The 14,237-nt window shown below is 48.1% G+C and overlaps 1 protein-coding gene across 1 annotated transcript; it reads right to left on the bottom strand.

Annotated features, from left to right (window-relative positions):
* Positions 1-394: 394 nt before the first annotated feature.
* Positions 395-6,125, bottom strand: RIPPLY3 (ripply transcriptional repressor 3). Its single transcript, XM_081138147.1, has 4 exons — positions 5,987-6,125; positions 5,034-5,100; positions 2,684-2,751; positions 395-1,500 (listed from the first exon to the last, which is right to left on the bottom strand). The coding sequence occupies exons 1-4, from the start codon at positions 6,088-6,090 to the stop codon at positions 1,188-1,190; spliced, it is 552 nt and encodes a 183-aa protein (XP_080994273.1). The 5' UTR covers positions 6,091-6,125; the 3' UTR covers positions 395-1,187.
* Between the last annotated feature and the right edge of the window lie 8,112 nt (positions 6,126-14,237).

Here is a 14,237-nt window from a genome sequence, read left to right on the forward strand (position 1 = left end):
AACAAATTTTTTTAAAAGAAAAGACAAAAAATTTAATTTTTTAAAAGGTAGAGCAATGAAAGCAATTGATGTTGGTTACCTTTGGACAAGAAAGGGGAGTATAGGAGAGGGTGATGTTTACTTTGCAATGTATATTTTTCTGTATTATTTGGACTGTTAAAATATTTGCAAGTATTCCTTCTATTTTTTAAATATTAATGCATTATCTGAGCATTGAAGTTGTAAACCATTTTGTTTCCTTTGTTATACTTTTTCTGCATTCTTGAAAAAATATATCATTTAAAGAGTTAAATATAAAAACATCCTGGTAAACTTTTAACAACTAATGTAGGAATTAATTAAATCTAAAAATGTCTTAAACAAAAAAAAGACTATTATCAAACTTTTTTTCTTTCAAAATATTTATTTCAAGTAGAATCTTATATGATGTACTATACATAGAAAGACAACCACATGTAAGATAGTTAAGTAAAATACCTTGAGGAATACACTCATTTGGTCATTCAAATATAAAAAAGTTAAAATAATTTTACATTCAATACTTTGATTGAAAGCAATGTTATTCTATTCAAGTAACAAGCCCAAAGCAGTCCCCAACTCGAGTTAAAGCTCCCCTCTCTCTCTCTGCATACACACAGCCCTTAGACAGCAGTCCTGAAGATTTTTATCCAGAAATGTCTCCTAAAAATCTGTATCTTTTTATCTCCATGATTCTTACAGGAATTTTATTGTGTTTTGTTTGTTGTCATAAATAACTTTTTCAGAATGCCACTGAGCAACCACATTGGACAATATCTTTTTTACAAAAGCACAAACAGCTCAACACGGGGTCTCGGGTTGAGAGAGGCCTGGGTGGGTTATTGACCTCTGTCGGAGTGTCTGTCACTTGACCGGCAGAGTGACCCTGCTGACTGTGCTCTGGAAGTCGCCCTCCCTGATAAGAACCCGTGTTGACACAAACCTTCTCTCAGGCCTAGAAGCCTTTCTCAGGGGCACGCATGAGTGCCCCGAGGAAGAGTCCCCACAAGGAAAGGGAAAGCTGTGAGATCTCGCCATGAGTGGAGTGCTGGCCAGAGACAGCCAGGCAGCCCTTGCCCCCCTGTGCACCCGGGGGACACGCAGAGTGTCCAGGCACAGCTGTCTCCAAGAGTGCGTGTGAGGCAGGGGTGGCGGGAGGGACACCCCGCTTATTTGGATGAGGAGCACTGGGCGCCCCCCGGACAGTCCCCGAGCTGGAGCCGGCCCTGCCCGCTGGGGCGCCCGTGCCCTGCAGATGCCGGTGCCCAGCGTGCCTGCGGGTCTCCGCCGCGGGGGCCGGGGCTGGTTCCCGGGCCTTCGGCCTCCCGGGGAAGGAGCCGGGCTTCCTCCTCGGGCCCTCCATCCTCTGAGTCGGATTCATCGTTGTAGAAGTGGATGGTGGCTTGCACCGGGAAGCTGGCCAGCACCCTCTCCCCAGAACTCTGCAGGTACTCCTGGCGCTTTGAAATGGGCAAGTAAAGTCTAACATTTAAGAAACAAATAAGCATTAGCCAGCGCGAACTGGTCCTGAACTCCACCTGGAGGGTCCTTCTCCCTACAAGCAGCTAACTCCCCACCTCCCTCTCTGCTTCTGCCTCCGCTGCACACAGCGTCTGGTACAAAGTCACCGGAACGCAACTGTGGGCAGAGGGTGGGACCCGCTAGGGGACCTCACACTGGTACAGAAGCGAGCTATAAGCTGGGCGAGCAAACCCATTTGGGGAAGAGGGTGCGCTCCCATGGAGGTAAAAGTAAGTGAAGACACTGAGTTTTCATTCAAGACTAAGAGGCTCGCCCTGATGATGGCCTGACCCATCCTGGTCCTATGCAGGGGAGGCCCCCAAGCATGGGGAGCATTGTGGCCCTTGGGGATCTAGAGGAAACTTGACTCTGAAACCTTGGTCTGGATGAAAAGCAGCTAATCTTTCTGAATGTTGCCATAGAGAAGCAATACGGATGGGTCCCTGACTTTTCCAGAATAGAAAATGGCTATTTGTCAGAAGGAAGAGAGGGAAAGTGAAAGTGGAAGGGGAAGGGGAAAGGAGAATGAAAGAAAGACTCCACTCTGGGGACCTTTTGATAATATAAATATAAATAGATATGCTTATACAATTCATATTCAATTAAATTTAACAGAAGACATAATATGTAATAAGAGGTATTAAACCAAGGGTATGGCCTGGCTGTCATGGCTCAGTGGTCGAGAGTCAACCTATGAACCAGGCGATCGGGGTTCCATTCCCAGTCAGGGCACATGCCCGGGTTTCAGGCTCGATGCCCAGTTGGGGGCGTGCAGGAGGCAGCCGATCAGTGACTCTCTCATCATTGATGTTTCCCTCTCTCTCTCTCTCTCTCTCTCTCTCTCTCTCCCCCTCTCCCTTCCTCTCTCTGAAATCAATAAAAACATATATATATATTTTTAAAAAGGTATGAAGGAAAGAGAGGCCAATTCCAACTTGCAAATGAAACAATGAATAAATGAATGGATCACAGAAATCCCACAAAATATCCTTAAAGTTCCTTGGGATAATAGTAACTAAATAATATTGGAGAATACTGAATTTTTTTCCACTTTGTTAAAAACGTACGCAGTAGAAGGCACAAAAGTGTATTAATGCTTATATTAAAAGGAAATCGTGCATTTCTCGCTGTGAAGTCATGTTACCTTACAGGATGCTGAAACCCAAAGGCCCCCTTTGATCCAGAAGTTTGTCGGTCACCCCCAGGCTCAAGCTGTAAAAACAGACACAAACACACAGTCAAGGAGCCTCTGAAGTCGCATCCTGAAATTTAAAAAAAAACAAAATCTAAGTGGCCTGCACTTGTTAGTATCAGTAGCGATTTGGGAGACAGTTTAACCACCTTAGCAGTACTAGGTAAGCCCGTCTTCCTCTTACTGTTTTCAGTAATGTCCAGGGCACTGTGAGGGATTCAAAGATAGACAGGTGAGTCCCACACAGTCCCTCCGTTCAGGCGTTTAAATCTAATGGGGAGAGACACACATGTCTCTGACTCCAGCAAAGGGGTGGGAGGCCTGGGAGATGGGAGGAGGGGACCAGGAGAACACAGTCCTGACGTCTCCTTCCAGGAAATTGCCTCCTTTGCAAGTGGCCAGGAGGGAAATGGAACAGAGGCCAACAAAGGTTTAGGCTGTCATTCATTTTTCCCAGGCAGGGGAGGGAGACAGGTCCCAAGGGGACTTAGGGGCAGCAGATGGGTGAGGGTGACTCCACTCAGGGCAGGGCTTTCTCAAACCTTCCCTGGAATTTCTCTAGAAACGGACAATAGGGCTCTGGAGCCGAGGAATTATCCTGCTCTGTCGGGAGAGGGCGCTGTTGAGCAAGAAGCGTTCCCTTCCCGCACTCACGTGGCTGGGGTTTGAGGAACAGCGCGGGACACCTGCCCGCCGCTGGCCTCTGCGCCCCACCAACTGAGCTCTGCAAAGAGCTGGCCCGGGGAAAGTAGGGCAGCGAGCGCTGCAGCCCACGGAACACCCACCCTTCCCCTCCCCCCCAAAAAAATCCATGGAGCCTGGCCTGCGTGGCTCAGCGACTGAGCATTGACCTATGATCCAGGAGATTGCGGTTCCCGGTTGGGGCACATGCCCAGGTTGCGGGCTCTATCCCCCGAGGGGGGCGTGTAGGAGGTGGCTGATCAATGACTCTCTCATCATTGATGTTTCTCTCTCTCGCTCCCCCTCTCCCTTCCTCTCTCTGAAATCAAAAAAGACACATTAAAAAAAAAAAAATCCATGGACACAACTCCTTTATCCAGTAAGCCATGCTGACGATCAACTAGATAGTTGCTACAACATAACATTTTTTCCTGCAATCTTCGCTTTTTTTACCAATGGCCTTCTCATCACACTAGGGATAAAAAACCCACCTGCCAGACTTACATTAGGAAGTACGCTTATAGTATTTTTATTCTCACGACTGATAGGCTCCATATACATTTCCTTTAAAAGAAAAGTGCATAATTGTAAACTTCTATATTCTCTCTCTCCCAAGGACTTTTAAGTCTTATGTTTAAGAACTTAAATTGAATGAAAAAGAAGGAATTTTTTTCATTATTTAGATATCGCATGTATTTAATAATAATTTGGGCTACAAAATCAGATCCCTATCCCTTGTTAATTTGATTTTTTCTTGCTTCATTCTTTAAATAGAAACTGAATTAAAACTCCCACTATTCACACTAATTTAATACAGTAGTCTAAGTCTGTTTTCCTGCACCTGAGTTTGTTACCATACTACAAATAACTGCTCACTAAGCCATATGCCACATGTGTTATGTACATTAAATACCTGGTCTTTTCTAGCCTAATTAACTTCAGCATTAAAAAAAAAAAAAAAAGCCATCTATTTATATTTTAAACTATAACAAGGAAAGGTAAATTCCAAGAAAGCAAGTCATTACTTCTTTAAGTATAAAGCAATTTAGTTATCACTGCAGGAAACAAAAGAATAGTGGTGGCCATTAATCTTGGCCCACAAAGCCCTCCACTGGAGTGTATTTGCTCAGCCAACAGGAGTTACCTGACGAGTGCTTGCAGACAGGGTTGAAAGTGCTTCAGAAAGGGCCAGACAGCGTTCCAGCTTTTAACCACACCTTCTGGGCACCCCAGACTGATCTCTACCCTTATTTGCACTGTGGCACCCGTCCAGTGCTAATGGCACGCTCGGCTTTCTTCTAGGGCAAGGGGACACGGAGGCAGCCTTCTCCTATCTTCTCTCTACCTGTTGATTTGCAGGAAGGGTGTGTGGGAGGGGGAAGTAACTTGGAAAAAAATCTCTTACAATGCTCAGGAAACAGCTATACTGGAGTGACTTTGCTTTTTAAGAAAGAAGCAAGCAGGAGCCCAATCCACTGTGACTCAGGTCTGATCAACATCGCTCACCAGGCTCCTACTCCAGACCACTTCTACCTTAGATGACCAGGGGAGGCGCAGGCCGAGATGGTGCCTTTTTCTGGGTGAACTGATGGGTACCTACAATGCCCACACTTCACCTTACCCGGCTTCTAGTTCTGGTCTGCCCAGCATCTCGGGGTGTCAGGATCCAAGGTCTCCACGGTGTGGGGCTGGAACGGAAGGGACCAGGAGTGAAATCCAGCATCCTCTGCTCTTTTAAAATTATGTCGTAAGAGTTACCATTCTTATCATTTCTACTGTGTGCCTGAAAAAGGAGTCACTGGACCCCCAGAATGTCCTCTCATGTTCTCGTCTGTGGATACACAATGCGATGTGTGTTTTTTCCTCCTGCCTCATTCCCAGTTCACTGCCATCACCGGGCTTTGAGAAGTCCCAAATCTGATACAATTATCAGGGGACACATTAGTTGAAGATTTTTTTTCTCCAGACCTGGGTCGGCTCTTCAATTCAGATTCCCTCCCATACTGGCTACTTTGTTGCTAATACCAACCGCACCACCTCGATTACTGAAGGATCTTGACTCCACAGAGATGGTTCTGCAGAGTTCTACGATGCACAAAGGGGGAATGGGTTTCTCCCCTCTGGCCGCCTGGCCACCCAGCCCCTTCCACAATTCCCGGCTGATTTTATTTCCTTAAAATGTACTACTTTGAAAAGGGCTGGTGCATGGGGCAGCGATCGTTGAGCCCCAAACACAGCGAAAACAAAGACTGTCACCAAGACGGTGACAGTCAACGTGAGAGGATCCCCCTGCAAAGCTCGTCGCGGGGGCCCGGCGACACCAACGTTCCCAGCCCTGTAAATTTCAGATCTATATACGGAAGCGGTGGCCCCTGCCCTTTCGGAAACCTCCTGGATCTCCGCACGTCAGGACTGTGCGCGGGAGCGGAGACGACTCCGCGCCCCAGCCTCCGGCTAAGGACCGAGCCTGGCGTCGCGGTGGATTCGGGGACTGAGCGCCGGAGCATCGCGCTCCCGGCCACCACGCGCCGTGCGCCTCGCGCGCGCCCAGCCGGGCCGCGGGGCCTCCCTCACCTCTCGGGGCCGCGCGGTGACGGCGGCCTCCGGGGACCATCCGCGGGGCAGTGACAGACGCGACCCCGCGCCTCCGGGGCTCCAGCCGCCGCCTCGGGTCTCATGGTGCCCGCGGAGCCTGCGCCCCTCCAGCGGCGCCAGCGACTCGGCCGCGCCTGTAACCGTTCAAGCGAGGGCGCCAGGTTTAAAAACGGGGCTGGAGAGGGGAGGGGACACGGGAAACCGGGAGGGGGCGGGGAGGGCGCGGGAGATGCTCCGGGAGGGTAGAGGGGAAGCCGGAGAGGGGGAGGGGACAAGAGAAGGTCCTGAAGGGAGCGCGCGACCAGACGGGGGTGGGAAGGTGGGTATCCAGGAGGGGGCTCGGAAAGCCCGGGGCTTGTGTGGGGAGGGGACAAAGGAAACCCAGGGAGGGTCGCCAGGGGCGGGGACGAGGAAACTCCGGGAGGGGACGGCGGGAAGTGACACGGGAAACTCGGGGAGGAGGACACGTGGGGGCGGGGCGGGGGCCTTTCCGTCGGGGCCCCCCCCGCCGGGGTTGGGGGTGGCGGGTGCTCGCGGAGGGTCCTCCCCCGCCAGGTGTGGGAGATGAGGGTCTCCGACGTCTTCCCACCCCTGTGGGGTTCCCCGAAGGCCTCGGGGTTCTGGTTCCTGCGCGAGCATCTTGGGCCCCAGATTTAGGGGAATCTCAGTTCCACCACTTAAAAGCGGCCTCGGGGTTTTGAGGGCTGCTGCCTTCGGTGTGGACCGCGGGCGCCCGGGGCGCCCCGACGGCGTCGCTCGAACTGGGAGGGGGAGGGCGGAGGAGAGGAGAGCCGGATGCGCAGAGCACCCTTCCCACCCCTGGGCGCCTGGGGAAAGAATGTGGGTTTTCCTCGGGTCAGCCCGCGTCCCGGCTTAGACGGCAGGGGGCGGCCCTCCCCCGGCCGCGGGCTCGCCCGGGGCGCGGGAGCGCGGCGTCGGGTCGGGTCGGGTCGGGTCGGGGGCGCAGCGCTGACGCGTCCGCGGTGCGGGCGACCGGGCGCCCAGGGCCGGGCGCTTGGCCTCGGGCCCTCCCTCCGAGCTCAGCGCCCCACGCACCCTGCGGCCGCTAACGGAAGCTCACCTGGTGTCATTTAAATTAATGGGTTAAAAAAAGAAAAACTTAAAACATTAACATTTTCCACTGTTTCTTTGACGAGCAACGGATTCGGACAGTAAATAAACTTAACTAAAGGCAAAGAGGGGGGAAGATAATAACCTTTCTACGTAAAATTTTATACAAATGACTTTAAAAGACACTCACGCAGAGGCAACATTGCCACAATGAGATACTGTATTTACTCCACCCAGGTGGGAAAGATTTTATGAAGGAAGAGCTGACCGCCGGTACCGGTGCCTAGAAATGAGTGTCTTCCAGGTAGCTGGGGACAATGTAATAGCATCCCTTTCTGAGGAGGTGGGACAGCTTATGCCCTGTGCCTTAAAAATGGTCGCCTCTGGACCCAGTAATTCTACTTCCTTATCTATACCAAAAAGTATACCCCAAAAGATGTATTTTGAAATGGGAACAAGATGTATTTAATCACAGAGAGGTGTTCATTATAGCGCTATTTATAATGTTGAAAAATTCATCTAAAAATATGGCAATGATTGGTAATAAATAATGGTGGGCTATCATGCAAAGAATAAAAGCGTTTACTGAGTTTTGGACAGCGTGGGAAAATATACATGATACGACGTTAGAAGAACAAAATTGTATGAGTAGGAGCCAAAATGTACGCAGAGGATGCATGTGTCAAAACGAGCGGCCACTGAGTACTGGGATTATTCAAGGTAAAGCAAAACATGTTTTCTAACTTTTCAACAACAAGCATACATTTCTTTTTTATTGTGGTAAAATATACATAACATAAAACTGACCGTTTTCAAATACAGCTCAGTGGCATGAAGCACACCTACGTTGTTTGCAACTATCACCACCGTCCATTTCCAGAACTTTGGAAACTCCACACCCATTCCCCCTCCCCCCTGGCCCTGGTAGCCAGCAGTCTACTTTCCGTCTCTCTGGACTGGACTCCCAGCTTCTTCATATAACTGGAGTCATCCGTCCCTTTATGGGCCACATATTATTAATATAAACTATCCATGTCATCCTCACCTCAGCCCCGTGAACAGGCATGATCTTCATTTTACAGATGAAGAAACGGGTTCAGAGACATCAGATAAAGTCCCCATCTCGTTAGAGAGTCAGCACTGATGTCCCTCGGGTGCGTGGGCTTTGGAAACTGGATGCCACTCAGAATAAATTTAAAGGGGGAAAGAACCCAACGCAGCAGCTGTACGTTCAGTTTCGTCTTTTTGTTTGTGTGTTTTGTTTTCTTCTGCCAAGTACGTGTAAGGTCACAATGGCCAAAACTGGGACAATTTGAGCAACAAAATAAGGTAGCAAGGAATTAACCCAAAGCGTAAACTGAATATCAGTGCGCTCATACTGATATCAATAAATATTGAAGAGATGAGTACATGGGGGGAAGAGGCACATCTCCTTTACAGAAGAGTCCCAAATAATTTATGTAGATGCTCTACACTCAAGGAGTTGTTGTAGTCTAACTCCACAAACCATCACGAACATCATTAACTATGTGTGTTTTTGGTGAAAATGAATTTAATGAAAAATAAATTTGTTGGCAACATAGAATAAAAGTATTGTGGGGTCTTCTTTTCCAGAGTTCTTTCTGCAGTTAGAATAATTGAAATGCAGTAAAAGAAACACACTGTTGTTGAGACAGTTGGGAATTCAATGGACTTTTGTGTTATAATTACATTTTAATCTTAAATATTTTGGGGTCCAAGGAAGATCTTTATGAGAGGAAGTAATTTGGCAAAGGGTATAGAAATCTTAAGGAACTTTTCATTAGGCCCATGCTTTATAAGCTGGGAAAAACCGCATAACCTCAAGTGTGTGCATTCCTGCCTGGGAGGTGATGTGGGAAACAGATACAATTGAGGTTCTATGTCTTGCTCTGCTCCCTTTAATTAAAAATTCTTTTTCTTATGCTGACTCTCAGTCATTGCTTAGAAACAAAGAGTAGAGATTGTTAACTCTCAGGGTTTCCGGCTTGCCTAGGAGAAGGATCCCAAAAGTCAAAACATCTCCGAGGGCAGAATATTTTTACATAAACACTGCTGAAGACAAGCAGGGAAGCCCATTTCCTTTCCTTGGGTTAGGCAGACCCTGCTTCCTGTTACCCGCTCCCCCGAGCGCCCTGCAGGCTCCCAGAGCTGAGTCAGAGGCTACAAGATGTTATGGCTGTTGCTATTGTTATTTGCTGAAAGACTTTTTATAGATGAAAAAAGTGCAGTTGATCCATGGGAATAAGATACATTTTTATTTTGGTTCTTGTTGTTTATTTTTTATTTTTAGAGAGAGAGGAAGAGAGATTGATGTGAGAGCACAACATCGCCCAGTTGCCTCCTGCATGCCCCACACCGGGCATTGAGCCTGAAACCCAGGCATGTGGCCTGACCGGGAATTGAACCCGCAACCTCTTGGTGTACGGGGCGACGCCCAACCAACTGACTACACAGCCCAGGGTGGTATTTTGTTTTTTAAGAATTTATTTTGGCCCGGCCAGAGTGGCTCAGCAGTTGAGCATCGACCTGGGATCCAGGAGATGGTGGTTTGATTCCCGGTCAGGGCACAGGCCCGGGTTGTGGGCTTGATCCCCAGCAGGGGGCGTGCAGGAGGCAGCCGATCAATGACTCTCTCATCATTGATGTTTCTCTCTCTCTCTCCCTCCCTCCCTCTCCCTGAAATCAACAAAGATTTTTTTTTTTTTTGAAGAATTTATTTTGCCCTGGCCAGGTAGTTCAGTTGGTTAGAGTATCGTCCCAATATTCCAAGGTTGCGGGTTCGATCCTGGGTCGGGACACATACAAGAATCAAACAACGAATGCATAAATAAGTGGAACAACAAATCCATGTTTCTCTCGCTCTCTAAAATCCATCAATAAATTTTTTTTTAAGAACTTTTTATTTTTAAAAATTGTGGTATGATACAAACAATAAAATTTCCATTTTAACCGTTTTGAAGTAGTTTGACGTGTACAGGTCGGGGCATTAAGTACATTCACCTGGTTGTGCAGCCGTCACCACCATCCACCTTCAGAACTTTCCCATCTCCCTAAACTGGAACTGTACCCAACAAACAGCCCCCATTTCTCCCTCCCTCCGCCCCTGGTCACCTCATTTTTACTTTCTGTTCTATGAATTGGATTATTCTAGGGACCTCATATAAGTAAAATATACAGTATTTGTTTTTTTGTGAATGGCTAATTTCACTTAGCATCATGTCCTCAAGGTTCATTCATGTTGTACATGGACCAGAATTGTCTTCCTTTTCAAGGCTGACTAATATTCCGCTGTGTGCATGTACCACGTTTTGTTTATCCATTCATCTGTTGAGGGACACTAGGGTTGCTTTTACTTTCTGCCTCCTGTGAATAGAGCTGTTATGGACAGCACTCATATTAGTCCCTGCTTTCAGTACTTTTGAGTATATACTCAGAAGTCAAATTGCTAGATTTACACATATTTGGTTTTGAATAATTACTTTAAGGCCTGAATTTGCTTTTGGAAATAAACCTTTCCAACATGAAATTTGTATTCAAGGTGTGAAAGAGGGGCTGCTGTAAACGTTTCTAACCAAACTGCTCTCTGCAACTGCAGATCTCCATAGCTTAACCACGTGATGACTGAAATCTGGACACTGGAACCATCTCTGCTTTGCTCTTTTGCTGTTTCCCATGGACAATGTCACACATTGTGATATTGGAATTAAATATATATTTGGTCTTTGTCCCTGTTTCTGACACAGAGCTTCTGAAACTCTTAGAATTTCCTAAGTGATAAGAGTGATAGAGATATCTTAATATTTCTCACAAATCCCTTTCAGTCACACTTGAGTTTATGTTAATGAGGTGGCATTTGGAAAGCACCAAAGGTTGGAGGCTGGTTGTCAGGGTAACCAACCATATGATTGGTGACATGGTGGTCGGTCACACTGGTCTCTCTGGCGAGAGGAGAGGACTGGAGGTTGATTCAACTGCCAGTGCCCAGTGATTTAATTAATCATGACTATGTAATGAAGCTCCATAAAAACTTATGTGGACAGGGTTCAGAGAGCTTTCAGGTTGATAAATACATGGAGATTTGGGGAGAGTGGGGCACTTGGAGAGAGCATGACAGCTCTGCACCCTTTCCCCATAACTTGTCCCATGCATCTCCTCCATCTGGCTGTTCCTGACTTACATCCTTTTGTAATAAACCAGTGAGCTAGTAAGTAAAATGTTTCTCTGAGTTCTGTGAGCCACCCTAGCAAATCATTTGAAAGCAAGGAGGGGTCCTTGGAACCTCTGATCTATGGCTGGGCTGTCAGAAGCACGGGTCTTGTGTGTGGTTTGATACGATTTTAAACCCACTTGTTTATGGCAAAAAGAAAGTTGTTTTTACAAGTAGTTATTTTGATACAAGAGTGAGGTGAGGGGTGCTGCTGAGAGCTTATGGATAAGAACCTGTGGAGAAGTAACTACGGTGAGGGGGCCCTATGAATACCTAGAGTTTGTGAAGACTGTCCGACAGTGTTCAGTCTGGGAAGGGCCACTCTTTGCTGATCTAGGAGCTCTCTGAAGACCCTGGGTCATCAGCTCGGGCTGCGAAAAAGAGAACTGGGCAGTGGTCCTGGGAGAGGACTGTCTTGCCCGCTAACACTAGCAACATGCTTGAGCAGCAAGGAACTTTGTTTTTCACTGGCACCTGGACGTCAGTTCTTGGTTGGTTAGGCCGACCTTTCTGAGAGCCAACTCATAGAAACGTCCATCTCAGACTACATTTGGGCTTTATTTCTTTCATCTCCCCCTTGCCTGGAACAATAATGTAATTAATCTGCCATTGGTTTGGAGTATTTCTTTATTGGTTTCTTAAGAGACATTATCCCGTACTTTATTGGCTTGTGAAATTATTGTAATTCCTGCAGTGAACCTGTGTTAAATAAATTATTGGCAATGACAATCTCAGTTTCTGAAAATAATTTTTTGCCCCCAAACCAGATAATAGGTAACATAATCTGGGCTTGCTACTGGCATCTGACATGGGGGGAAGGACATTGGGCGGGGGGAGGGTGAGACGACTGAGCCCTTAACCTGTGGGATCTGATACTCTGATACTCTGAGTTGAGTATCCAAGCTGAGTTGAGTTGTAGGACAGCCCCTGGTGTCTATGAACTGCTTGGTGCTGTGGGAACAACCTCCACGCATTGGAAATGGTACTAGAACCGTTTACACATTCATCCCTGGGCTCAGTCTTCATCTAGGGTCTCCAAGGACCTGCCCACCTCACCTCTTCCAGCCCCCAGGATTCCACAGCGAAACCAGCTCCGTGTCAACTGGACCTGGCCTGGCTCTCTGGGAGGGAGCTGTACACACGACATCTGAGACCCTTCGCAGCTCCACTGAGTCCATCTTGACGGCCTCTTCTTGTCCTGTCTGCAGGGGGTGGCAGGCATTGCCCTGTGCTGTGCAGCTAGCTCCTCATAAAAAGGGGCTTGTTATGGCCCTGGCCAGTGAGCTCAGTGGTTAGAGCTCCAGCCCAGGCACCAAAGGGTTGCAGCTTCGATCCCCAGCCCCCAGTCAGGGCAGGAGGCAACCAATCAATGTGCCCCTCTCCCATCGATGTCTCTCTCTCTCTCCCCCTCACTCCCTCCCTCCTTTCCACCCTCTCTAAAAATCAATGGAAAAAAATATCCTCGGGTCAACAAAAAAGGGGGGGGCTTGTTACGGGCTGAATTGTGTCCCTCCAAATTTCTGTGTTCAAGTCCTGATCCCCAGTACCTCAAAATGTAACTGTCTTTGGAGATAGGATTTTTAAAGAAGTAATTAAAGTCAAATGAGATCAGTAATCCAATATGACCGTGTCCGCATAAGAAGAGGTTAGGGCACAGGCATGTGCAGAGGGGAGACCATGTGAGGACAAGGGAGCGAGCGGCCACCTACAAGGCAAGGAGAGAGGCCCTCAGGAGAAACCAGCCCCCCAGCACCTCGGTCTCAGACCTCTAGCCTCCGGAACCGTGAGGAAGTCGACTCCTGTTGCTTAAGCCATGCAATCTGTGGCACTTGGCTATGGCAGACCTCGCGAACGAACACAGGGCTTTTGGCATCTCTCGTCCCAGTGTCTTCTCGGGCCATTTGTCCTGAACCTTGCGAGTCGGCCTCCCCTTACATTCCTGGAAAATAACCTTGACCATTTCTAGTCCAAGCCCTATTTCACCCTTGGCTGGATGCTCCTAGAACAGGAGCCTGGTACATAACTGACACTCAAGAAATGCCCCCCCCCTTTTTAAAAAAATCCTTACCCGAGTATATTTTTTCCATTGCTTGCTTTTCAGAGAGAGTGGAAGGGGGAGGGAGAAAGGGAGGGAGGAGAGAGAAACATCGATGTGAGAGAGATACATCACTGGCTGCCTCCTGCACAGCCCCCACCAGGGCCAGGGATGGAGCCTGCAACTGAGGTACCTGCCTGCCCTTGGCCAGCATCACACCAGGGACCCCTCAGTCCCCAGAACGACGATCTAACCACTGAGCAAAAGAGGCTAGGGCCTTTTTTTCCCCCCCCCCTAAAAATATGTTTTTATTAATTTTAGAGAGAGAGGAAGGGAGAAGGAGAGATAGAAACATGGATGAGCTGGGCTGCCTCCTGCATGCCCCCTACTGGGGATTGAGCCTGAAACTCAGGCATGTGCTGGGACCGGGAAGCCAGCTGCGACCTCTTGGTGCCTGGGACAGTGCTCAGCCAACTGAACCACACCGGCCGGGCCAGATTTCCTCTGCTTTTCCTTAATGTCCCATCCACATACCGCATTACATTTAACCACTTCCTCAGGCTCCTCTTGGCTGCAACAACTCTGAAATTCTCGTTTTGAATGACCTTGACAGAGTCGAGGTCGGGTATTTTGTAGAACGTTCTTGTATTGGAATGTGTCTGTTTTCCCATGATTACATTGGGTTTTGGAGTTTGGAGAAGTATTATAAAAATATATATATTTGGCCTTTGTCCCCAGTTCCTGGCACAAAGCTCCTAAACACCCTGGAACATTCTGAGTGATAAGAGGCCTTTGTTACTCATAATGAGTTCTCTTCAATCCAATCTGAGTGTGAGCTAATGAGGTGATAATTGCTGTGCTCCTACTTGGCTACGCGATGGGGGCGGGTAGCCAGA

The sequence above is a fragment of the Miniopterus schreibersii genome (assembly GCF_964146895.1).
Source record: "Miniopterus schreibersii genome assembly, chromosome: 5".
Taxonomy (NCBI): domain Eukaryota; kingdom Metazoa; phylum Chordata; class Mammalia; order Chiroptera; family Miniopteridae; genus Miniopterus; species Miniopterus schreibersii.